Source organism: Synchiropus splendidus, chromosome 17, assembly GCF_027744825.2.
Source record: "Synchiropus splendidus isolate RoL2022-P1 chromosome 17, RoL_Sspl_1.0, whole genome shotgun sequence".
Classification (NCBI taxonomy): domain Eukaryota; kingdom Metazoa; phylum Chordata; class Actinopteri; order Syngnathiformes; family Callionymidae; genus Synchiropus; species Synchiropus splendidus.
The window spans coordinates 19,485,866-19,510,305 of NC_071350.1; the positions used below are offsets into that span (position 1 = coordinate 19,485,866).

At 50.9% G+C, this 24,440-nt stretch overlaps 4 protein-coding genes across 4 annotated transcripts; 3 read left to right on the forward strand and 1 right to left on the reverse strand.

The window, feature by feature from the left end:
• The first annotated feature begins 172 nt into the window (after window positions 1–172).
• cct6a (chaperonin containing TCP1, subunit 6A (zeta 1)) lies at window positions 173–5,386 on the forward strand. Its single transcript, XM_053847021.1, has 13 exons — window positions 173–386; window positions 822–885; window positions 1,079–1,213; window positions 1,305–1,478; window positions 1,734–1,837; window positions 1,908–2,178; window positions 2,469–2,551; window positions 3,220–3,316; window positions 4,112–4,259; window positions 4,492–4,625; window positions 4,690–4,792; window positions 4,932–5,004; window positions 5,084–5,386. Exons 1-13 carry the CDS (start codon window positions 250–252, stop codon window positions 5,154–5,156), a joined length of 1,596 nt encoding a protein of 531 aa, XP_053702996.1. The 5' UTR covers window positions 173–249; the 3' UTR covers window positions 5,157–5,386.
• A 479-nt stretch (window positions 5,387–5,865) lies between these two features.
• sumf2 (sulfatase modifying factor 2) lies at window positions 5,866–9,241 on the forward strand. The gene is made up of 9 exons (XM_053847680.1): window positions 5,866–6,021; window positions 6,089–6,242; window positions 6,314–6,428; window positions 6,789–6,833; window positions 6,894–7,044; window positions 7,133–7,188; window positions 7,291–7,375; window positions 7,440–7,581; window positions 7,643–9,241. The coding sequence occupies exons 1-9, from the start codon at window positions 5,952–5,954 to the stop codon at window positions 7,722–7,724; spliced, it is 900 nt and encodes a 299-aa protein (XP_053703655.1). The 5' UTR covers window positions 5,866–5,951; the 3' UTR covers window positions 7,725–9,241.
• A 1,024-nt stretch (window positions 9,242–10,265) lies between these two features.
• Window positions 10,266–15,460, forward strand: bicdl2l (bicaudal-D-related protein 2-like). Its single transcript, XM_053847677.1, has 6 exons — window positions 10,266–10,790; window positions 11,422–11,541; window positions 12,376–12,528; window positions 13,141–13,220; window positions 13,284–13,404; window positions 14,382–15,460. Exons 1-6 carry the CDS (start codon window positions 10,266–10,268, stop codon window positions 14,730–14,732), a joined length of 1,350 nt encoding a protein of 449 aa, XP_053703652.1. The 3' UTR covers window positions 14,733–15,460.
• Window positions 15,461–16,129: 669 nt separating this feature from the next.
• On the reverse strand, window positions 16,130–20,126 carry abhd11 (abhydrolase domain containing 11). Its single transcript, XM_053847679.1, has 6 exons — window positions 19,901–20,126; window positions 19,034–19,169; window positions 18,781–18,954; window positions 18,513–18,683; window positions 18,240–18,421; window positions 16,130–17,121 (listed from the first exon to the last, which is right to left on the reverse strand). The coding sequence occupies exons 1-6, from the start codon at window positions 20,023–20,025 to the stop codon at window positions 16,986–16,988; spliced, it is 924 nt and encodes a 307-aa protein (XP_053703654.1). The 5' UTR covers window positions 20,026–20,126; the 3' UTR covers window positions 16,130–16,985.
• Window positions 20,127–24,440: the final 4,314 nt, after the last annotated feature.

Here is a 24,440-nt window from a genome sequence, read left to right on the forward strand (position 1 = left end):
TATAAAATATAGCTGTAAAACACAGGATCAGTTAATCCTTATTACCATTGTAATGATACTAAACAACTCTGTTAAATGAAGGGCTGCACGCGGAAACGACAATTTCCGAGGTCGAGCGTGGTCTCTGAAGGCAGCACGAGCGCACGTTCTGGAGCCTTCTAGTAGCGGACTCTCTTTCCGAGAGCGTCGCGAGCAGAGCGCTTCCCTTCCGGCGGTACTTGAGTCTTCTACCCGGCTGGTTGCGTCGCCATGGCTGCCTTGAAAGATCTGAACCCGAAAGCTGAGGTGGCCCGGGCCCAGGCCGCGCTGGCCGTCAACATCAGCGCCGCTCGGGGGCTCCAGGATGTGCTGAAGAGCAACCTGGGACCGAAGGGGACCATGAAAATGTGAGCACCGCGGAGCTCTTTGTGCCGCACGCGTGCTAAGGCAGCTAAGTGGCTAACATTAGCATCGCCTTACCGGCTGCCTTCTTCTTGTGTTTTACCCCACATGTCGGTGTCACCCAGCGCCACCACACTGGAAACCAAGCGCACGTTACAATAAGCAACTTGACCGCGCCCGCGTTCTTGTTTAAGGAGAGATTTGCTCCTAGAATGACAGCACGCTGCCCTGCCCCGTCACTGCCCACAGGCTAACGTTAGCATGCTAACTAGTAAACTTCCTCGGGAAGCTTTCCCCGGTAGCCGCGTGTCAGAGCGCGGCGCTCGCGCTGCACTGACCTGACGATGGTGGTGTACGTGATGAGTAAACCCCGGTATATAATCGGTGTTCCGGCTCTGAACGCGAAGCCGGTTTCATTCACCGCTTGTTTGCACCGACAGGCTGGTTTCTGGTGCCGGAGACATCAAGCTGACCAAAGATGGCAACGTCCTGTTACACGAGATGGTGAGACCTTTTGACTTGATCGTCGTCGCTGTTTACCTCGCACGTATTTGTGACCGCTTGATTCATTCACAAGACCTGCTTCCCTGTGACTGGATGCCCCACATGAGATGCTGTCTCATGCTGGCTCGATTTCTGTGGTGAAAAAAACCAAACCATCTCGCCGCTCATGTTGGTGTATGTGAAATGTGTGCAGCAAATTCAGCACCCGACAGCGTCACTGATCGCCAAGGTGGCGACGGCGCAGGATGACATCACAGGAGACGGAACAACGTCCAACGTGCTCATCATCGGTGAACTGCTGAAGCAGGCCGACCTCTACGTGTCTGAGGTAACAGGCGGCTCCTCTCGCTTCTTGTTGCCCTGCTGAGCGCTGCTCCAGGTTACAATAATGTAAATGACAGGTTCTTGATGTTGAACAGGGTCTTCATCCACGAATCGTGGCCGAGGGATTTCAAGCAGCGAAAGAGAAAGCTCTGGCTGTTCTGGAGGAAGTGAAGGTGACTCAGAAGATGGACAGAGAGACCCTCATAAATGTTGCACGCACGTCTCTGAGGACCAAGGTCCACGAAGATCTGGCAGATCTGCTCACTGAGGTGAGACATAAAACGGATCAGTGATGTCTTTACTAGGACAACTCGAGGTGTCAGTAAAAAAATATTTTCAGGAAAAACTTCTGAATCTCCTCCAATTTCATGCAGGGACGGTGATGTTAAAGTGAAAATGGATTAAGTGTCACTCATATATTGGTGTTTTATTTTGCTCAAGCACGTCCCACCTTGGCTTTGTTCCTGTTGACTGAAGTTCTTACAGTCTCCCTGTGCTCCTTCTGACCGTGACTCTGTCTGCAGGCCGTGGTCGATGCTGTGCTGACCATCTCGAAGCCAAACGAGCCCATCGACCTGTACATGGTTGAGATCATGGAGATGAAGCACAAGACTGACTGCGACACACAGTAATTCACTGGAAACATTGATTCCACCGCATGTGCTGAGTGGTCATTGAGCACTGGTGTCCTTGCACAGGCTGATCAGAGGCCTGGTTTTGGACCACGGCGCCCGGCACCCGGACATGAAGAAGCGCGTGGAGGACGCCTACGTGCTGACCTGCAATGTCTCACTGGAGTACGAGAAGACGGAGGTGAACTCTGGCTTCTTCTACAAGAGTGCAGACGAGAGAGAGAAGTTTGTGGCGGCTGAGAGGAAGTTCATCGAGGACCGTGTTCAGAGGATCATTGCTCTGAAGAACAAAGTCTGTCCCAATGGGGAGAAGGGCTTCGTTGTCATTAACCAGAAGGTAGGCTCCTGAACGCTGCTGCTGCTGCTGCTGCGTGAGTGTGAGCAAATGCTTCTGCGCTGTTGCGGCGCCAAGCTGAAGGTTGTGCACGGTGAACACCCGAGGATGCTGCGTGGCTCCCCTCGGTCATCTGTGTCTGTGCTACAGTGACTCTGATCTGTACCTCTGCATGAGGGCACCACTCCGTCCCCACTTGTATTCAACGGGTCAGAACAAATGACGCGTGAAGCTGGAGACGTGTTCACGTTGACTGTGTCAATGTTGACTCTGTTCACTGTCCTTCTGCTCAGGGCATCGATCCGTACTCTCTGGATGCTCTGGCTAAAGAAGGTATTGTAGCCCTGCGCCGGGCCAAGAGGAGAAACATGGAGAGGTGAGCGCTGCGGGCGATGACTGTATTCTGGTGTGTCGGCAGCAGGGGGCAGAGTCACACACCCCATGTTTCATTTAATGAACATTGGAAGAATCTGCTGACTCGTCTTGTTCCACTCCAAAGCTGCATCTCTCCTTGAAGATGTCTTTCAGGGGACAATGGCACTGATGCATTATGAGCAGAGCACAGCAATGTTTTGTTCCTGAAGAATTGGATGTCAACTCATTCTCAACTCGGCAGCGTTTGGAACAGATGATCTGGGGCTGCAATAGCTAGTCGACAATCGTGAACTGTTTTACTAGTTGCTGACCTGTTGTCTTGTGATGTCGTAGTGACTGTCACAACCCAAAACGTTGAAATTCTGGGACCATTTCACATCAAAGGATACCTTCCTTTCATGCCACATTTCCAGCAAATCTAGTCCAAAATTGAAAGCTTCAAAACATCATTTCTTGAGAACAGTTAACGTGCATTTTAGAATTCAGATATTTTTCATGTTCTGTTTCCAGCGCCACAGTCAGCCATGTTGCTGTGCGCATCTGTGTCGGCTCATGGTTAGAACAAATGGTTAGTTGTAGCCCGACGATGATCAGATCGTGGTGTGGGTGAAGGAATGTTTTTGGGGAGCGATGCACTTGTTTCTGACCGGCGTCATGCTCCTCCTGCAGACTCACTCTGGCCTGTGGCGGCACTGCCATGAACTCGGTGGACGACCTGACGCCTGACTGCTTGGGACACGCCGGCCTGGTCTACGAACACACTCTGGTGGGTTTCAGCTGTGTGACTTCTTCTGCTTCTGTGACCTGAGCTCACTGCTGCTGCTGCTGCTGCTGCTGCTCTTGTCTGTTGGAAACACGAGGTGCTGCCTTTTCTGTTTGGTTTGTGCTTCGACCTCATTTCAGCCACACCTGTCCTGCAGTGGCTGACGCAGGTGTGGAGCCATTCTTTCCTTCAACATTACGCTTCCTATTTAGGTGTGTGGAGTGGCATTTGCATGCAGCTGCAGGCACATGTCGCTGTGTCGGGGATCACTTGTGTCTGACGCATCATGCCGAACGTCACCTCTAATTACAAGTCTCCTCTTCCTGTCATGGAAATTCTTGACATTTTACTAATTCATGTTGCTTCAATTCAGCACGAGGAAGTCATGCAGACGAGCGGGTTTATTTTTAGACGCCAGGGTTGTGTGACTTTTAGCTCGTCTGTCTGCTGTGTCTCATGTCTCTGAACAGTTGAACTATGGAGCAGTCTGGACACAGTTCCTAGATGCTGCTGAAGAAACATTAGAAACCATCAGGTGAAGAAATGATCATGGAGTCAGAGTCTATTCTCCAGATCATGATACAAACCACATCGTGTTTTTTTCCAATTCATGGTGAGATGCAGAATTGCCATCGTGGAGACTTGGCAGGATATTGTGTATGATCAGTTATTGCTCATCCCTAGTGTCTGTCGGTCATTTTTCTTAGTGGTTCTACGTTTGATGGAAGCAGAAAAATGCATTTGAGAAGTGAATTATCAGGATCTACGACACTTCTGACTGCTGCTCTGTGTCTGCAGGGAGAAGAGAAGTACACGTTCATCGAGAAGTGTGAAAACCCTCTGTCGGTGACGCTGCTCATAAAGGGACCCAACAAACACACGCTGGTGCAGATCAAAGACGCCATCAGAGACGGCCTGTGCGCAGTCAAGAACGCCATCGAGGACGGTCAGACACGCTTCTGTGCTTGTTCAGACTGAGCCCCGGCTCCGCTGCACAGCGAACACCCAGGGGTGCCTACTGGCTCCCCCTGCTTTAGACGTCTGTGCCACACTGACTCTGGTCTTTAACCTCTGCATTCTGAGAGTCCAGCCACTCCTGCATGTATTCAGAAGATCAGAACATTCACTTCCGGTCCGCACCCGCGCGCCTGCGTCTGACCGCCGTTCTCTCTCCTCAGGCTGCATCGTGCCCGGCGCTGGTGCGCTGGAGGTGGCGGTGGCTGACGCCCTGGTCAAACACAAGAACAGCGTGAAAGGCAAAGCTCTGCTCGGCGTCCAGGCCTTCGCCGATGCTCTCCTCATCATCCCCAAGGTGATCCACATTCTGTCCGCTGTCTCTCCTCAGACCGTGGTCTTAACCCTGCGCTCCTCTGCAGATTCTGGCCCAGAACTCTGGGTATGACGCCCAGGAGACCCTGCTGAAGCTGCAGACGGAGTACAGAGAGTCCGGGCAGCTGGTTGGAGTGGACCTGAGCACGGGTGGGTTCCGCTCCACACACAGTTAGACTCTTAGTTCTTCTGTGTTTCTGGGTATCAAACCTCCTCCTGTTAGCATGCTACTGCTGTGTGACCGTCTCTCCGCTGGGGTCTGAGCCACTCATGGGTGACTGTGTTTCAGGGGAGCCCATGGTGGCAGCAGAGGCCGGCGTGTGGGACAACTACAGCGTCAAGAAGCAGCTTTTCCACTCATGGTGAGCAGAGAGGGTCGCGCCGAGTCGCCCCCCCCCGTCTGCCGTGCCGTCACTGACTGGTGCTCTCTTTCTGTCTCAGCACGGCGATCGCCAGCAACATCCTGTTGGTGGACGAGATCATGCGAGCTGGGATGTCTTCACTCAGGGCTTGAGGCTCTGAATGAACCTGTAGCTGTCTGTTCAACTAGAAGATTGAAATCACGTCCCCCGGTTCGACACCCAAGTCTGTAAAGGAAACAACTGCCCCGGCGTCTCCATGTCGTCCTCCCAACGCGGCTCCAATAAATGACTTTATTTATGTACTTTCTTCAAAGCACTGACTCCTGACACTCGATTTAGTTTCTGCCCATTAAAGGTTTTCTTGACGCCAAAGCTGTTCTCGTGATTTATGAAACTGAACTCTGAAGCTGCGATCTCACTGACCTGTGATGGATGAGAGGACACGGCTCCAGCGGAGCCTGGATCGTACATCAGGAAGTGTAGTGTCCCTCTGCAGCCTCAACCTTCCTTTCTGGAGCAGCTGGAGTGGAGCCTGTCGTCCCAGCTACACGGGGCAAGGGACACAAGGATGTGGCCACAGAAGAATCAAGGCCTGTCTGTGTATGTGTGTATATATATATATATATATATATATATATATATATATATATACACTCATACCTTTTGGAATCCACAGAAATGTGTTTGCAAAAATCGATTCATCTGCTGTAGCGTTATTCGAAATTATGACTCGTAGCATCAGAAATCGTGTTTCATAAACTCCCTTATATAAAAAGTAATGATTTAAAAACATTTTTTGTGACACGCGGAACCATTGTGACGCGGAAGCTGTGTCACATCGGACCTGTTTCTACTACGCACTGAAGGCTGTGCCAACGTACTCCTGAAAAATAAAAGAAAAACTTTACTCCAGATGAATAGATGCGTCACGCTTCCTGTACAGTGAGATGTATTTAACCGTGAAAGGTGATGCTTCTTTAATTCCCTGGACGTCCGTGGTTCTCCTGGCCGTCTCAGGTGAGAGATGCATTTGTGTCGAAAAAACAGCTCGACATCGTGAAGTGACTGTTGGCACCGGGTTCAGTGGCAGCAGGAGGTGAGATGGTGAGTGTTCCCGGAGGAGAGATGCGCATGGGCACCGACGAGGCCGACGGCAGGGACGGAGAGTCTCCGAGCAGGCAGGTCCGGCTGCAGCCCTTCCACATAGACAAGTACCCTGTAACCAACGCTGAGTTCAGGTGCGGCCGCCGCCTGGTCCGGAAACCCCGGTCACGGCTCGAGCTTTGACCTGGAATCCTTCTTGCTGCAGGGATTTTGTGAGAGCAGAGAAGTTTAAAACGGAAGCTGAGAAGTTCGGTTGGAGTTTCGTGTTTCAAGATTTCGTCTCAGAGGAGCTGAAGAACAAAGTCACGCAGAGGATCGAGGTCGGTGAGCTCTCCCCCCCACGCACACAAATATTTGTATTTACAACAAACCACAAAATAAACCTTTCGGTAAGTGAGTTTTCATGCACGTGTAACATAAACATTAAAATGACGAAACATTCCCCGAGCTTCTCTTATTCATACACTGCTAACCTTGACCTCTTTTCGTAACAAATATGTAACAATAATGGTATGTTTTTCCCAAGAATCTTTGCTATTTTTCCCTTTATTTAGAAAGTCGATGCTCACATTGCCACGTTCTATGAAATTGTGTTGTATTTTCTGTACATATTTCGGTAGGTGGATGATTATTTTATTTAAAACCGCAGCGATGATGGAATTATGTGTCTGCTCCTGCAGTCTGCCCCCTGGTGGTTGCCCGTGGAAAGAGCGTTTTGGCGACAGGTGAGCTTTTGAAGTCTGGCGTGAACCCCCAGTCTGACCCTCCCCCCTCCCCCCTCCAAGCCGGCAGGTCCCGGCAGTGGGATCCGAGAGCGCCTGGACTTCCCGGTGGTCCAGGTGAGCTGGAATGACGCCCGGTCCTTCTGCCAGTGGAGCGGGAAGCGGCTGCCCAGCGAGGAGGAGTGGGAGTGGGCGGCCCGCGGCGGGCGGCAAGGTGCGGCGTCCCCGCGCTCTCACCTCTGTCCTGATGTGAGACGATAAGGACAGAAACGCTGGTGGCTGACTCAGCTGTTGGTCTCTAGGTCGCACGTATCCTTGGGGAAACAAGTTCCAGTCCAACAGAACCAACCTGTGGCAGGTCAGTCCTCCGGCTGTGAGGAGACGGCGCCCTCTTCAGCGACGGAGGAGCGTGTCGTCCCAGCCAGCAGCCGCTCATCCGCTCCTTGTTCCCGGTGTGCAGGGCTCCTTCCCGGATGGAGACACGGCAGAGGACGGGCACCACGGCGTGGCCCCCGTCACCGCCTTCCCGGCCCAGAACAGCTACGGTAGCCGGAGCTCTCGATTGGTCTGGGCCTGTCTGGGGCGCCACTCACCCTCTGCTGGTCCCAGGACTGTTTGACATGATGGGCAACACGTGGGAGTGGACGTCCAGCCGCTTCCCAGCAGCCCAGCAGATGTTTGTGCTGCGCGGCGCCTCCTGGATCGACACGGCGGATGGCTCGGCCAATCACAAGGCTCGCCTCACCACCAGGTGCCTGACCTCACTTCCTGCTGACTGTGACGCGCACTGACTCAGCTCTGTGATCCTGCAGGATGGGCAACACCCCTGACTCCGCCTCTGACAACCTGGGCTTCAGGTGCGTCTCCAGTGACGGGCGGAGTCAGGAGCTGTAGGAGGAGGAGCCTGGCGTCAGGTGACCACAGACACCAGCGCTTTCTCCTGTGGAGAACTGAGCTGGGAATAAAACCTCGACACGCTCTCGCTTGTCCGTTCACTTTTAACTTTCGTCAATACACCTGTGTGCATTCACGATGTTGTTCTTCGCGCCGGCCATTTTGTTTCGGCACGCTACTCCACCCAGAGCTTTTGCCGTAGAGACGGGTTTGGAAAGCTGAAGCGTGCGGCCCGACCAGGAATCGCCTGCTATTACTTTTCTCGGACCTAGGTGCCAGAATTAATTTCCAAGATATTCCAGGTTTCCCATTGAAAATCGTCCTCTGTCGTCCTAAAAAACAGATCAGAGCCAAGTCCTATCATTTGCCCGCAGATCGGCCTCAAAGACCCAGAGATTTGGCAAAAATCCAAAAAGTTACAGTGGGCAACTAAGCTGGGTAGAGTGGAGTAGAGGAGGAAATAAAGTTGGTTTCGCATTTGGTGGGACGCAGAAACATGGAAATCTCCAGTTCTGTAGCCACACTTGTCCTCTCTTGTAAAATGTGCTCAGAATTACTGGAGCACTTTCAGAATTTGCATGAGAGCCGCCAACGTCTAACAATCGGCTCCATTGAAAATATCATTGGAGTTGCACACGATGTATCCACAAGCTGTTTATTCCTAAATAGCAGCATCTAGTTTATTATTTAGCACCTTCCTCTCTGACTCCAAGGCGCTAAACATGGCTGATGGCAGTGACCCTGCTGCACTCTCCTCTTCGCCTCCCTCACCTCTGAGTTCAGCCATTTAAATACAAATGCAAATCAGCGTGTCAAGTGTAAATGTTGGAAAAAATATTTATTTTTATATAATAAAAATATGTTTTTATTTGAGCAAAACAGTGTTTTCTTTTCATAAATTGTTTCAAATATAATTGAGTAAATTCAATCAAAACAAAATATCCCCAAATCAATTTTTTAAAAGATTCATGTTCAGAAATCCAAACTTGATAGATGTTTAATAATTATTTAATTTTGGTGCTCCACATCAACTTGTATCTGATTTGACTTATAATACAGTAAAATGTAAAAACATGAAGTGGATATTGCAAGAAAAGTCAAGCAAATACTCAGGAACTGGCTGTTGGATGTTATGAACCAGAGGTGGATGTAATGTTTCCTTCTTTCATGAGAAATAATGTTGTATGTTTGCAGCGTTTCCTCTTCTCATGTCGGCAGAGCTGACTGTGGTGTTGCGTAACAGATGAACTGCCGCTTCCTCAGCTGTCAGTCGACACCTGCTGTGAGTGACACGCGGTTTGCTTCGTTGTTTCTGGTGTGGGCCATCGCAGGCTCCGCCTCAGAACGTGTTGCCCCTCTTCAGCGCTCACGGAAGCAGGTTCCCAGAAGCCGCTGGCTCAGGAACGTCCCGCTGCGCTGCCAGGAGAACATTGTGTTTGACTGTTATGTAACGGCTGCTGTGTTCTGTCAGAGGTGAGCACGTGATTCACTCGTTCATCTCTGCCATCAGACGAGAAGATAAAATCCAGGTGATCCGATATCATGCGTCTCACAGACGGCCTGCTGGGGTGGCGGCTCTCCAGGCTCGACCTTGGGCTGACCTTGGCCCCGCCCACCTCAGCAGAGGAGCTGTGACCACCACGAAGCCTGGCAGCTGACTTGAGTTAGACGCTGCAATACATCGAGGTACTCCGATATCATACCCATATTTCGTCTTTAATATCCTTTTTTTGGGTGGAGAAGAATTATAATTCATATTTATATTAGGAGTGGGATTCGATTAAAAAAATAATCTAGTTAATTAGAGAATTTGTGACTAATTAATCTCAATGAATGGCAGTTTAATGGTATCAGAATATTTGCCACATTTTTCAATGTGAATGAATTTGGTATATTACTGATTCAAATGATCCCTGAGCCATACATGCATTTAAACAACAAAATATTGTTTCTTTTGTCTTGTGAAAATGTTTGTACCAGAAATTTAATTTTCTAATATTAAATAAAAAAAATCTGTTGTAATTAATGAATCAGAATTAACTCATTAAAGTCCCACCACCAAGTTATATTGAAAGATATATTTATATTTCAGCTGTGTGGGAAGTTGAACATGACTTCTTCTTCACCTCCACTGCAGTAGATGGCGCTGATGGAAAGGCTGTTGACCTCACTTGACCCTTTAATTTTGAGTTCTATGGTCACGCCTACACGCCGTTCATGAACTGGAGCTGGGATTTGTTTGTGTGCAGCGGCAGTGAAGTGAGAAACCTCTCTAGATGAGGTCATAGTTGCCACCTCTGACCCCCTGCTGTAAGCAGCGGTGTGTTCTCTGGAAGCCCCTCCCTCCGTGGCCCTGGTGTGCCAGGCCTCTGTTCTGACTCTGTGACTGGAAATGAGGAAGGAATGTCAGAGCTGCCACTGCAGTGACATCACATGGTCTCATGTCAGGTGGAACCAGTCGGGCCACATTCTGCCTGCTTTTAGCTCAGCGCTCTGCCTCCGTCTTGGACAGAAATAGTCGGCAGTGCGCGAGGGCTGGTCATGGATTACTCGCTTCCCTTTTCTGACCTGAACCAGATGATGAAGCCTCGCCTCCCCAGCAGTGAGACCGTCTACTACTCTCTGAGCCGGCTCCAGGGTCGGCACCTCAGCTCTCCAAGGAGCCCCGCCAGCAGAGCCACGGTCCTGCCAGCAGAACCGGAGCCGCCGGTCGGCCAGGCCGAGACCCCGGAGCCGCAGATGGCGGCACCCGATGAGCCGCCACAGCAGGGCTCGCTGCTCTACCACGAGGTGGACTGCTCTGACCTGGGCTCGGCCACCGGCGTCTTCTGTGGCGGGCGCCTGGCCGGAGACGGGGACAGCAGCTCCTGCCAGTCCGAGGGCAAAGACAGCGCCTGCGAGGTGGCCTCAGAGGGCACCGGCGAGCCGCCCGAGTCCGTGCTCCTGCCCGATGAAGAGGCCGGCTCGCCCTTCCAGAGGAGCTACGAGGACCGCAGCCTCCCGGACCTGATCAACAGTGGCCGACCCCTGGGCCGGCGCCGGACCCTCGGACACGTCTCCGACACGGTAGGTCACAAGCGCTCGGTGGTTCTAGAGGGCTCCAGTGGTCCTGACTCTGATCAAGTCAGCTTCTCTGGACAAAAACATCAAAACGAAAAAGAAAATGAAACAGTTCCACAAATGAAAGCTAAAGAGAGAAAGCTAAAATAAATACTGTTTTCTAACTCGCTTCATTCAGACGACATCACAACACGCCGTAGCAGCATGTACACACACGCACACGGCCAACAGCTTCGGTCACTGGTATTTTGGTTGTGTTTCATAAAGAGTCGCCAATAGGCATGAACAGGTTCCGCAACGCTGAATAACCAAGTTTCACCGTTGAAGCAGCAACGTTGTTGTTGTTTTGTGTTGAGCTTGATACAGACATTTCTCAGACTGAAGTCAGAGCGGCTGTGTTTCAAACCCACACACCACCAGCTGCTGCTTCTTCATCTCACTGGCCAGTCTCCTCTGACTCTTTGTTTATGAGAGACTCGCGGTTGTTTGGGACAGAAATACCAGCCGTTTAATGGCGTGTTTCCACCTGACGTCACGGCTGGCAGGACTGGATCTCACGTGCTCAGTTTCTATCAACATCATGGGTTTCTATTGACGCGGCGCTCACAATGACGTCAGCGCTGCGCTTGTCTTGCAGCTCAAGGAGGTTCGCAGAGAAGTGGAGCTGTCTCGCCGGCGCAGCATGAAGCTCAAGGCCCAGGTGGACAAGCTGCAGGAGCGGAGGGAAGGAACGGGATGGAGCCAGCACAGAGAAGCGGTACGCACGCCCCCGAAGCCACAGCACGTTGAGGACCAGCGGTCAGATACACTGAGGAGCTCCGTCACCCGCCACAGACGCGGAGTAGAGCTGACTCAGCAGACAGTCATCGGTGAAATCACTGATCAGTGGGGATTTATGAACTAAAACGATCCGCCCTATTGACATTTCAAGTCACGTCAGATGAAGCTAAACCGTGGTTGTTGGGACACGCTTGTCACTCCGCAGCGCAGTGCTGCTGCGCCTGCTGCATTCAAGAGCGCAGCAACGTCGGCGCGCCACATTTGGAATGTCCACCTTTGAAAAATAATTCCATAGCAATACATGTTATATTAGTATATTAGGCGTGTTGATTATATACTCCATATTAGACGTGTTGATACACTCTATCAGGGTTTTGTTACGATATCAGAGAATGTTTTTAAAAGGTCCTCGTTTAGTTTCACGTCTGTTTCTGACACGCCCTGAACGCACCGCCAGACACGGACGATTGAACAACTTTAGCAAACAGAAATTGAAAGTTCCAAGGTTCAACAGAGACAAAATTGGTCGAATCCGGTCCACAACACTCTTGCTGCTCGTGCTTGTAGTTCCATGTTTTTCTTTTTTTATCGTGTTTAATAGCCTTCAAATCGGAGCCAGCTTGCGGAGGCTAACTGTAATGCGAGCATTAGCATGAAAGTGAGGTGTTTCATGATCGTTTTTGTTCCTTACTCTAACGCTTTTAGTGGCATGTTTCTGGTCAGATGTAACGTTTCAATTCAATGTTAAACATTTAGGTCGAGTATTCTGCTTGTGAGCAATTGGCCTCACGCCTCCTTGCGTCCGCCTCAGGTGACCGCGGAGGTGCTGTCCGTCCTGAGGCTGCTGCACCCGCTGACCCAGGTGGAGTTCAGCGCCCCGGAGCAGGCGGAGACCCAGCTGGACACGGCGCTGGTCCAGCTGAAGATCGTCGCTCGCCAGCTGGCGGTGGGCCACACCCAGCAGGTACTGGCCACGCCCCTTGCTACTCTGACGGGAGAACACTCGGTTATCGCTCATCTGAGTTCCCAAACTACACACTGAGAAACAGCATCACATGACTTTACAAGCGTTTCACAGTCAGATCAGCAATGAGCTTGTATTCTACCTGATATTGTTGAGTGGAACCAAATCAAGCTGAGATGATTGACACTTTAGCTTGTGTAGGTCAGTAGTCACCCACTAAGGTCCAGCTACTGGACTGATCACGTTTGTCTGACAGAAAAGAAAAGAAAAATAGTGTTTTGTTTATTTACCGCACATCTTCTGGCCAACTATTCACACTGGACTAAAACGTGTGTCTTAAACGCCATGATACGTGTCAAGTTATTCTAAAATACAGACTCAGTGGGGTCAAAAAATGTGTCATTGTTTGACAGTCAAGTGCTGGTGTAGTGGTGTGAGCCAATTCTCCCGGCTCTGCTTGGTCCGCTCCCCGCCCGGGTGGGGACGCGCCGGCATGTGGCCCGACTGGTTTGCCAGACAAGATCAGTCGGCCTCTCTGGAATTGCAGGCGTCTCAGAATGTTGCTGGAAGTGTGAAGCTTTCAGATGGAGGTCAACTGTACTTCTCCTTCAGGGGTCTCAGTGTGGGAGGAAATCAGAGGATGCTGAGGTTCTGGAGCAGGCGCTGCGGGACAGAGACGAGGCCATAGAGAAGTGAGTGAGCCGTGTCTCCAGCGTGGGGCGCTCATCTGAGCTGCTTCTCTGGTCTCTCTGCAGGAAGCAGGCCATGGAGGCCGAGCTGCTGAGGAGCAAGACTGAGCTGATGATGCTCAACAACCAGCTGCTGGAGGCGGCGCAGAAGCGTCTGGAGCTGTCGCTGGAGCTGGAGGCCTGGAAGGTGAGGGGGGCGGGGCTTCGCCAGATTCCCTCACCCGGGTGGGTGTGGGTTGGGTTGTTGGGTCCAGAGTCGCCAGCCTGTGAAGGTTCAGCTCTCAAGCATCGGGTGGTCGTAATTGTCTTCATCCACATGAGAGTCAAATTCACAGAGCGTTTTGTTCAGTGGTCTTTGCTGTGACAACGGTGGAGACTGGGACCGTCAGGTGCTGAAGTCCTTCTGGAGGATGATTGGGTTCAGCCTGTGAAGATAGAAAGTTAGATGTCACTTGAGCTGCTTGGCTGCTGGACGGGTGCGTGGAACCCTCTGGAGATGCCAGCTGCGCTGACCTGCGGCGCCGCAACACTGCTGAGTCAGCAGAGGCGTCTCCTGCCTGGTGTCACGCTCAGGTGTAACGTCATGAGTCAGACCCGCTCCACCACTCACCAGACCCCTGGAACGTCCTGGACAGGACCAGTGTCCTCAAAGTTAGTGACCTGGACTCCTTCATTGGACTCCAACTTGTATTTGCAGAGTGGGATTTGGCTGTATCCAACTGACTCTGGATCCACTTCTCCTCTTATATTGAGTCAGGAGGCCGTCGCCTCAAAGGAAAAACCTGTTACAGACATATATAAACTGACTACTATATATATTTGTCATATATATATACTGTATATATATATATATATATATATATATTTTTTTTTTTTTCTTTTTCTTTCGTAAATAAGCGACGTGTTCAGGTGTCTCAGCCACGTATGGTGTCAGTGTTTCTCCAGTGAAGCCACGCCCACTGGCACTATTCCCCACCACTACTGCGTCACCACGAACAAGAGTCTTGTGAAGGCATGCGAGTGATGCAGCGACGCCGTGCTGAAGTCACATGACACTCACCCACCTGAGCGGGTGGTGACCTGTGGGACTCTGGGGCAGGGTGGAGCAGTGGGTGAGCCGGACCCCGATACCCTGACCCATCGTGCTGTCTCTGTGTCCCTCAGGAGGACGTCCAGGTCATCATCCAGCAGCAGCTCCAGAGTCAGCAACAGGCCGAGCAGGTCCAGAAGAAGCCGTCCCGCATGGGCCTCCTGCGCAGGACCAACAAGGCTCCCATGCAGCGGCCCAGCAACTTCCCGGTGCCGGCGCAGACCCCGCCCCCTGCCAGCCCCGCCCAGATCTACGTGCCCAAAGCCGCCGGGTCTCCCGCCCCGGTGCACCGCTCGCCCGCTACTGGCGGCACGCTGCCGCGCAACTGGATGACTAAGCTGAAGCGGAACAAGAACAGCCGGTCGGAACCGGAGTCGCCGAGCGCCAAGGACGAGGACGGCTTCCACGTGGTGTCCCTGGACTGAGGGCGCTGATGGTGGTCTGGACTGGTCTGGGCCGGCGGGCCTCAGCTTCTGATCTATTTAAGTATTTAACGTGTACTCAGTGGTGTTCTACAGTCTCTGGCCTCAGTCATTGTACAGCTGCTTTGTAAATAAAGTTTTCTACGTTACACAGAGTTCTGCTGAGTCATGCTGTGGCTGCTAGCGTGTAGCGAACATGGCCGTTAGCGTCTGTGGTCAGCTGTCGTGGTGAGGCGGTGAGAGATGGAGCGGCCAGCAGGGGGCGCTGCAGAGTCTCCCAGCAGGAGGCGTCAGGAAGCAGACGGGAGCATCGCTGCTCTAGTGTGGTCCACAGCCGGTCCCAACATTATGACCGCAGGGAGGAATTAGCTGCAGACGCGCCGGCCGAACGGAGGCCCCGCCCATCAGAGCTGTGACCGGGTTCGTGGCTGGTTCTGGAGCGATGGACTGTGAGGCTGCAGCTGGTCGGCTGTTATGTAAGTGTTCTGAGAACAGAATGTGAATCGGCAGAACCAAACCTTCCAGCTGTCAGATGAGCGAGATACTCACCTGAAACCGGTCCAGACCAGTCTCTGCTTCAAACACCTCAGATGACAGTTTGGCGCTGGTCCAGCCGGCTTCAAATGAACCAACAGTTTCTGAGGTTTAACCGCGGAATGAAACCTGTTGTTTCTCTCAGAGTGGCTCCGTGTTCCATCCTGTCCAGTGGTCCTCGTGACCTCCGACCCCTTGTCTGGTTCTGGAACCTTCCTTCCCTGCGAGAGTTGGAGCTCCACCGTCCTCAGCAGTCTTTATTTAATGATATCATATATATATATACTTTTTTTTTTTTGCTCTCCTTCTCAGTGAACAGTGAAACTTTTCCCCCATTGTTGTCTCTTTCCTGGTTTAAGATCCACGTTGTTCCTCCCTCAAAAGCACCACTGTATCACCAGAGTGAGAGACAGCCAAACGTCAGTCCTGGAAACACTCAGCCCTTCAGGAAGCTGCAGGCCGTGACAGCAGGAGGAAGCTTCTCCGTGGGTTCTGACGGTTGGAGGCGCTCACCTGAAGGCGTCTGGGAAGAATGAGGTCTGAGGACTTTAGAAACCAGACCTGCTTTGACAAGTGCCTCCTGAGGCCGACGTGAAACTGATCCACGAAGACTGTTTTGAACAGAGAACCTGAAGCCCTCCGGGAAATGATGCCCACATTTTTAAACATTTTTTCAAATTTCATGAGAGAAATATCTCACATTGAAGTCTTTTTATTTTGAAGGACACAGTTCTGTCCTTCAAAATAAAATCAAAAACTCGAATGACCTCTGGCTCAGATCTGACTGACGGGTCACATGACTTCACCATCTTCTGCAGAAGGCACGACAGAAGCACAGGCTTTTGTTTGTCACTTTGTAGACGAGGGGCTGGAAGCTACCGTCCTCTTGTTCCCAGGTTGCTCCCTCACTGTTCCTCCTGTGAGAAGGTCCTGCTCCCGGTCACATGACCTTTCTCACCTGCGCCTCCCCCCACCATCCCAGCCTCAGCTTGGACCCAAGAGCCACAGTTTCTATGAACCTGTTCTGAAGCTGGAGATCAGGCGACTTCAAACCTCCAGGTCCAGAAGGTTCCAGAGCCTCGGGTGTCACATGACTCATCCACATACCTCCTCACCTCCGCTGTTTATTGTAGAATATAGTTTTACACATTAGAACAGTGAATCAGTTTAAATGTAAAGACACAGCTTCCCATGTAAACACCGTCTCCATGGCAACAACCCAAAAGCACAGGAGAGACATGCACTCAAGGAATCACCGACAGCCACTTGAGCGTTTCACAGGGCTCGGCCCCCGGGGGCCCCCAAGCGGGTCCCCGTCACACGAACAGAACCGGCAACCCAGCTGCCGGAGAGCGGCTCTGTGCGGAGGCACCATCTAACACCTTCGTGGCAGTTTGACGGAGAGAGAGAGAAGGATTAGATACGCGACATCGATGCAGCATATACGGGTCAGAACACACACCAGGACGACACCAGAACCAAGAACGAAGGGGGTGGGACTGTTGACCTGAGGTTAGTGAGTCTCTCTTTGGATCAGTGCGCTGCTCCTCCTCCAGGGGTCGCTACAGTCCGTCCACACTGACCTGAGGAGCCCTGCTGCGGGCGCCGTGATGATGAGGATGCTCACGAATCTACACTTCACTATGCTGTAAAAGGGGGAGTGGGTCCAGTGGGGGTCAGAAGCTGAGACCCAGAGGACCAGAGTCCAGCAGTCCTGGCCAGCTAGGACTGCAGGAAGGAGCTGATGGAGCTGATGAAGTCCAAGGGTTTGTCCGCGTGGATCCAGTGGCTGGCGTCCGGGATGTACTGGATGTCGGCGTGGGGGAACAGCCGCTGGATCTCGGGGTAATCTTCAGAGCTGGGGGGAGAAAAAGACTTTAGATCTGGGGTCAAACGATTACAATTCAAACGTTCAGACCATATTTGTGGGGAAATTCTGCCCCAAACTTTGAGCTAATTTCATGACTCGAACACCAGAACTTGGTTGTGAGCTCCATCCACTGTGAAGCTCCCTGCACTGTGAAGCTCCCTCCACTGTGAAGCTCCCTCCACTGTGAAGCTCCCTCCACTGTGAAGCCCCCTCCTCTGTGAAGCTCCCTCCACTGTGAAGCTCCCTCCACTGTGAAGCTCCCTCCACTATGAAGCTCCCTCCTCTGTGAAGCTCCCTCCACTGTGAAGCTCCCTCCACTGTGAAGCTCCCTCCTCTGTGAAGCTCCCTCCACTGTGAAGCTCCCTCCACTGTGAAGCTCCCTCCACCGTGAAGCTCCCTCCACTGTGGAGCTCTCTCCGATGACCAAGTGAAGTGACTGACGTCCCTCAGAATTTGGAGAAACTTGATGAGGTCATGCGTAAAGACGGCGTGTCATTGGCTGCCATGCTGTGTCTTGTTTCCTGCATATCCAGTGTTGGAGACGTTTTGGAAATGCCAGCTCCAGCGTTTCTGCAACCTCTTGCATCGGCGCTGATCATCTCACTTGGTTTGGTGAACCAGCGGAGGAGAAATGGGCGGAGCCTATGTTGCGGTGACAGACGTGTCAGAGGTGTGAGGATGCTAACGTTAGCCTGGATGCTAGCCCTCTGTTGTTTGTTCAGGAGAAATCCAACCCTACTGTTGAACATCCATGTTGTATTGTTCATGTTGTGGGACACGGTGGAGCATTTGGCTCGCTGACGTGTGACGCCAGAGAGAGTCAACAGAGGGAAGAGTGGTCCTGGCTGCTAACATGTCCCTGTTGTCCTGTCCAACACTGTTGTGAATCAAGTCCTTTGGTCTCCTGGACATCTCTCCACACTTCATCTTCCCACTTGGTTTCAAGTCAGCTCCGGAGCTCCCTGGGTTTGAAGGGATCATCTCAAGTGGTGAACGGCCAGTGAGGAGGATTGATGGAGGATGGAGGAAATGGTTTAATGACTGGAGTCTTTTGTGGTTCTTCAGGAGCAAACCCAGCAGGAGATCCGTCAGGTGTCCTGCCCTACCTGATGTAAGCAGAACTGGCTCCGCCCAGGAAGAGCGTGGGGCCGCTGTAGACCGTGTGGAAGTCGGGGAAGCTCATGATGTTGTCCAGGTGAGCAGAGATGGCCTCCAAGTTGACCCTCCAGGAGTAGTGGCCGTTCAGCTCCACCAGGTTGGTCAGCAGGAACTGCCGCACCGAGTGCTCCTGTGGGGGCGAGAGAGAGAGAGAGCAGCTATACTCGGGTCCCACCTGGACCCCCCTCCCCCTCAACGGGGGGCCCGGCAGGAGTCCTGACCTTCACCAGGCCGCGCAGCTGATCCTCGGCCATGCGGCGGGCAGTGGAGCGGGGCAGGTCCGTGGAGATCTTCACGTCCTGCATGGCCTGGATGTAGCACCTGAAGTTGGTTCTGGTGGAGGTCTGGGCCGGGCTGATGTCCACCACCACTAGCCGCTCCACGAGGTCCGGCTGCAGACAAGCGCTTCCACGTTAGGAGGCCTTCCAAACGTCTGACGCCACATGGTCAACACAAGCAGTCCGTGGCCACGGCTCGGGGAGGCCTCACCTGCGTGAGCGCCGTGGTCATGGCGGTCTTCCCTCCCATGCTGTGGCCAATCAGCACGCACTTCTCGATGTGCAGCTGCGCCAGCAGGTGCTTCAGGTCCCCGGCCATGGCCTCGTAGGTGAGCTCGGGGCTGTGGGGGCTGTTGCCATGGTTACGGGCGTCCACCGTCAGCACCTGACTGGACAAGGGACAGTTAGGACATTTGGAGCCACCGGGACGAAGAGGTCCACCAGGACCTCCGCCGCTGCGTCACCTTCCTGCCCGTGCGCTGCACCAGCGACTTGGCGATGGAGTGGAAGTTGGACTTGCTGCCAAAGAGGCCGTGCAGGAAGACCAGCGGGGTGCTCTCCCCCTTCCCGTCGAAGACGTCGTAGGTGAGGTTGACGGGGCTGCGGGGAGGAAGAGCAGCGACATGTCTCATGTTGGGCGTCCACCTGGTGACTCGGGACCAAACTGCAGTTCAGTCGGTGGCATTTTATTCACAAGCTGCGCTCCGATAATGTGCTGAACCACTACTTTCTGTTTGCTCGACTTGAATATGTGCAGCAGACGTTTATGTATTTATATTTACAGTCAGACATTAGTACAGTTACTGAGTTTATTATTGCTGTTACCAGTGTATTTCTCAGCACTAGGCTGCTGTTGTTTCAGAAATTCTGCTGTTTATTTTCATTCTATCTTTGGAAAAACACTTTGTGACGTTTGCATTAAAAAAAAGAAGCAATACAACCGACGCAATAAAGACCATTTTTCCGTTCGTTTGATCTACTACGCTCCATGTGCTGTGGTTACAAAGATAATAACGCTTCAGTTCATTGTTTTAATACTGGCTCATTGTTATAAAATGAAAAACAATACCCTAAAAGCAACGCTGGAACGGAAATGTTGTATTACACTGGAGTGAACGTTCAGAGTGAAACCAGGAGCTTAGCTCCATCGTGCTAACCTCCGCTCTGAATGTCATCGCTCCAAAGACTGTCAACACAAACACGCCACGCTTCTATACATGTTGCAAACGGCCTCTCGTGATGCTGAGGGACAGAACCGCGCGGTTAGAGCCGCCACCTCGGCCCGGGTGCAGGCAGAGGGCACCAGCTAGCCGGTTAGCTCGCAGCACTACCTGGGTCTGGAGCCGAGCCTTCGGACCCCCGAGGCGCCACACTGAAGCCCAACTGCGGGGAACAGCCGGCACGGAGCCCGGCCGCTCGGCAGGCCTCTCCGGACGAGGTGACACAAGGCGCTCATGGCAACATACGCTCCGTGGACTGGAGGATGCGGAGCCGCATGAGAGGATCCCAGCAGCGGAGAGTGGAGGTCGACGGTCCAGCTGATGCTGCGTGAGGGCGCAGGCCTGATGACGTCAGCACGCAGCCCAGTCGCTCCCCTCACGCATCGAGTCCGTCGTAGAATAACAATAAAGCACTTTTTAGAAGGGTGTTGACTGGGTTCACTGCTTCACAGAAGAATGTCTGCACCTCACGTGTATAAACACGCACAGAGACACGAATAGTGAAGTAAATATAAGTACAATTTTGAAAGCTAGTACATAAAGGCAAGCACAAAGAGGCAGACGTCCATGTTGCTGTTTCCGAGCTCCTGTGGACAACCGCTAATATGATTTCATTTGGTCAAATTGAGTCGAAGATTTCGTACCATTTCCTCCATATTAATTTCCCAAAAGAAAATTCGAGATCCATCCTTGAAAAATGCATGAAAATACATCAAATAACATACATATTAAAAGAGAATAAAACGGTTAATGATACATAAACTACATTATGTACCTTCTATTACGCGATAACATGGCAACATTTACACAATGTGTAATCTTTAGTATTTGTAAAGTCCCCGTGTAAATATTTGACAGATGTTTGGTATTACACCAGGGCAGTTTTATGAATAGTAATTCCTTTTACAACCAAACGATGGCGACACAGTCACAGTTTTAAAGCGCTTCACGGGGCGACGGCGCGCGAGAGCGGAGAACAAACCGTCTTCAACGTGAGTATATACCTGTCTTTAAAAATGTAATTTCATGTTCTAAAGTCTCGTCTGCATTATACAGGCACAAACAAATACAGGAAAATGATATTCCATTTTGGTCTGTTGTTTCCAACAACACCCAACAAAAGTAAAGTCGTGGCAGTTTATAGAGGTCAGTTGTCGCCAACAAACAGAATGTGTTACTCAGAACGTGACCAGAAATTAAATCATCAAATCAATGTTCAGTCGTCAAAACCTTTCCCACCACTGCAGATCTGAAAGCAGTTTATCAAAGTAACCTCAAATGCAGTAACTTTACGACACGACTCCAAACGTTCAGGGAGTGTTTCCCCAGAAGAACAAGGCATCAGCGAGTCCCTCGTGCCACTTCCAAACATGGGTTGCCGTGGGAGCCCAGTCTGCTGGGATGCAGCAAACTGTGAGGGGTCGCCATGACAACAATGGCCCGGGACAAACAGGAAGAACGTGGCGGGGAACCAGATGAAGGCGCGGGGTGCAGTATCGTGACTGCCTTGTTAACTATGTCAAGTGGCAGCTTCGCTCCACTTCCAGGTCCATCGTTGTGAAACATTCTGCTTCTGTCTGGCACTTCCTCCTCATCCTCACCCCCCATGGTGAGGTCACGTCAGGATTCAGCTCCAGGAAGTGGAACCTGCTGGTCATGTGACACTTGAGGCATGTGGGATCAGCTGAGGATCCCATGGTTTCCCACCCAGGGGACAGGTCCGTCCTGTCCGGCAGGTTCCTGGCAGAGGCTTTTATCAGCAGCTCAGTGCTTCTTTATGACTTAATGAGGCGTCAAGTTGTGAACACTGGTCAGCTCACTGGCATCCAAACACTTGAGTCTCACCACCACTCAGAGGGCAGAGGGAAAGGATGCCTTTCTGTTCGACTTGGGAGTCGCTCCTGGTCTCAGCTGTCTTTTCAAGCTTCTATCCACGAGTATGAACGATGCAGGCCGGTCTCTCCGGTGTGTCTGTCTGGGGACGGGCCAGAGGTCGCGGGGGCAGCGGTGAAAGTGAACCGGCTCTTCTCTCCCCAGAAGACTCCTCCCTCCTGAGGCACATCTGGAGGTTCTCCTGCTCCCATCCTGAAGACCTGCACCCAGGATGACCTCACACTTGCTCGGCTGGTGTGGAACTTTCCTCTGCTAGGGTATGTTCCTGAGCCAGAGTGGGCTGAGCAGTTATGTCCATCCTGGTGTTGAGAGCCCCACCACACTCATCCGCTCAGGACCTGAGGGTCTAAGGTCATCACTCATTCACTGGCCCCTTCTCTGAGTGGATTCATCTCAGCTGGAGTGGAGCAGCCGTCCTGGGTGAGGTTTGGGAGTGGGACAGATGAGGACGTCTGCTCAAGCGTGTGCAGCAGATAATCTCACTTCACACCGTGTCACAGTCCACCAAGCAAAAAGGTTAAAAAACCAACGATAACCTGCAATCCTTCTCCTCCAGCGCCTCTATCAGGAGCCGGGTGGACTTTGTCGTCCCGGCCCCGTCTTGTTTGTCAACTTCACGTGTTGGAGAAGCGGCTGCTGCGACCGAAGACTGCGCCTGCTGTCCGGGGAGCGTTTGACCTCGTGTTTACTTCTCGTTTATCATCAGCCACTGAGGAACTGCAGCTATAAAACACTGGCTTCATTGTGCAACTGAGACGCTTCCTCCAACCTCAGGGTGAAATCACAGAAGCTCCACCACAAATGCAACAGAGCACAGCTCAGGTGTTCAGCCGTCTCTGGAGTGGCCCCGAGTCCAGAAATGTTGGGTCACTGTCAGGCTCCTGTCAGACACTTAAACTGCCCCGCTGTGAATGACTTTTACCTTATGTAATTATGCAGTTATTACTGAAAAAAACCCCAAAACATGATTGTAATTCAATATTATTTTGTCTTCTGAAATGGTTCAATGCTACTAATATTCAGTTTATTTGTTTTCAATGTAAAAAATCCTTAGTAATACAAAAAAAAAATACTATTTTGATTATTAATCTAAATCCAGATATTCTAGATTCAATATATTGTATTACATAATTGAATCATTTTATTATAATTGTATTTATTTTATTATATTCATCATTTGTGTATGAAAAATCTTGCCCACGTATTTATATTTGTAGTCATTGAACTATGCAGAAAATGACAATTTTATATTTAGCAATTTTAGCTTATATTTAACAGAATATAATTATAGTTACACAAATGTAAATATATTAAAGCAGTTGCAATAAGCATTTATGAATTCATGATTATTTTGATTTGATCAAAAGGTTTTGGGGACTGTGGGGGAGGGGAGGGGCCCCGCCCGGCGAGCAGTCTCTCGGACCAGGGTCCTCTGAGATTAGAGCGCATGAATTAGCCAGTGTTTGTGTAGATGCAGGGAGAATGAAGGACTCGGGGAAACTTCAAGGCTGATAAAGAATTGTGTTTTAACAGATAAGAGTGAAAAATGTGACATGGAGGGCAGTGATATTGCTGAGTCAGCACTAGTACCAGCTATTGGCTGTGAGGCGAGTCTGGCTTTACGGCCCAGAAAATATTCATCACGCCAGATGACAGGTGCGTCCCATGCCATATTAACAATGACATTTCATGTTTTCACCCAAAAGCTCCGTTCATCAGTGAACGTCATCTGGGAAAGAAAAACAAGCGGCATTTCTGCGCTAATAACCCTGACACACCTGGTGATGCACGCCAAACTGAAACAACTCAAGTGTTTATTAAAGTGCAGCGGGAGTCTTAGTGCAGACGTAAAATATACGTGATGAACTAAAATGAAAAAAAAAAAAAAATCCAAGAAAAAACACTAAACTAAAATGACATATTTTCTTAAACAACTGGTTGTGAGAAAAACATCATGTCACGAATCAAGGGACTTAGAGTGAATGTCACATGTTGAGGACCCAAGTGCGAGTGGTGAAAGTTACAGTGAGGCAGGAGCGAGTTAGAAATAATATTTAATAATTAAACAACAAAAAAACAGAAAAGCGTGACCGAACCGGGAGAAACTAAGCAAAAGCTGAATGTACAACGAACCAAGAATAAACTACAAAAGAGAAGAGGAAACGCCTGGAATCTGGGAGAAACAAAACACTAACTCAGGCACCAGGGTTGAAGACAGAGTAAGGAAAAAACTAGCTAGCCAGCGCACAGGACGAGAGACCGAAACAAGGAGCGCCAAGAGAAGGAGGAGTTACCACAGGGAACAATGGGAGTCGATCACAGGAACCAGAGAGGTCAAAAATCACCGGGAACAATGAGGCGCCAAACTCACAGGAACAAAGAGGAGAGTCCAAGAAACTAGAAGACACGATCTGGCAAACGTTGCTAGAGTCCAGGTGCTCTTGAAATAGGTCATCAGGGGTTAACTGGCTCCAGCCGTGTGCCAAAGGAACAGGAAGAACAAAACAAAAACAAGACTCAAGTGAGAAAATAAAAGCGGAGCCATGACATCAATATTTTTTTTAAATTCAAAATCTTAAAAATAAAAGTGTGACACTTGAATATTGTACTTTGTTTATGGAATGTAAAATGCTAAATGATATTCAGTAAAATGAATGTAAAGTAAACAAGCAATGATAATATAAATAAACCATATTTTCTTCTGAATTCATTATAAATCCAGTTGTGGCATATTTATCATACAGTATCTCAAATACAT

What these genes read in the sequence shown, in the direction of transcription:
- cct6a (XM_053847021.1), top strand. Translation starts at nt 250, where the DNA reads ATGGCTGCCTTGAAAGATCTGAACCCGAAAGCTGAGGTGGCCCGGGCC. An exon ending in CCGACCTCTACGTGTCTGAG is followed by an intron (nt 1,214 to 1,304) that starts GTAACAGGCGGC and finishes GATGTTGAACAG; the next exon opens with GGTCTTCATCCACGAATCGT. An exon ending in TGGAGTGGACCTGAGCACGG is followed by an intron (nt 4,793 to 4,931) that starts GTGGGTTCCGCT and finishes ACTGTGTTTCAG; the next exon opens with GGGAGCCCATGGTGGCAGCA.
- bicdl2l (XM_053847677.1), top strand. Translation starts at nt 10,266, where the DNA reads ATGGATTACTCGCTTCCCTTTTCTGACCTGAACCAGATGATGAAGCCT. An exon ending in AGAGACGAGGCCATAGAGAA is followed by an intron (nt 13,221 to 13,283) that starts GTGAGTGAGCCG and finishes GTCTCTCTGCAG; the next exon opens with GAAGCAGGCCATGGAGGCCG. An exon ending in TGGAGCTGGAGGCCTGGAAG is followed by an intron (nt 13,405 to 14,381) that starts GTGAGGGGGGCG and finishes TGTGTCCCTCAG; the next exon opens with GAGGACGTCCAGGTCATCAT.
- abhd11 (XM_053847679.1), bottom strand. Translation starts at nt 20,025, where the DNA reads ATGAGCGCCTTGTGTCACCTCGTCCGGAGAGGCCTGCCGAGCGGCCGG. An exon ending in TGCAGCGCACGGGCAGGAAG is followed by an intron (nt 18,955 to 19,033) that starts GTGACGCAGCGG and finishes TTGTCCAGTCAG; the next exon opens with GTGCTGACGGTGGACGCCCG. An exon ending in TGACCACGGCGCTCACGCAG is followed by an intron (nt 18,684 to 18,780) that starts GTGAGGCCTCCC and finishes GCTTGTCTGCAG; the next exon opens with CCGGACCTCGTGGAGCGGCT.
- sumf2 (XM_053847680.1), top strand. Translation starts at nt 5,952, where the DNA reads ATGTATTTAACCGTGAAAGGTGATGCTTCTTTAATTCCCTGGACGTCC. An exon ending in GTAACCAACGCTGAGTTCAG is followed by an intron (nt 6,243 to 6,313) that starts GTGCGGCCGCCG and finishes TTCTTGCTGCAG; the next exon opens with GGATTTTGTGAGAGCAGAGA. An exon ending in GGCCCGCGGCGGGCGGCAAG is followed by an intron (nt 7,045 to 7,132) that starts GTGCGGCGTCCC and finishes GTTGGTCTCTAG; the next exon opens with GTCGCACGTATCCTTGGGGA.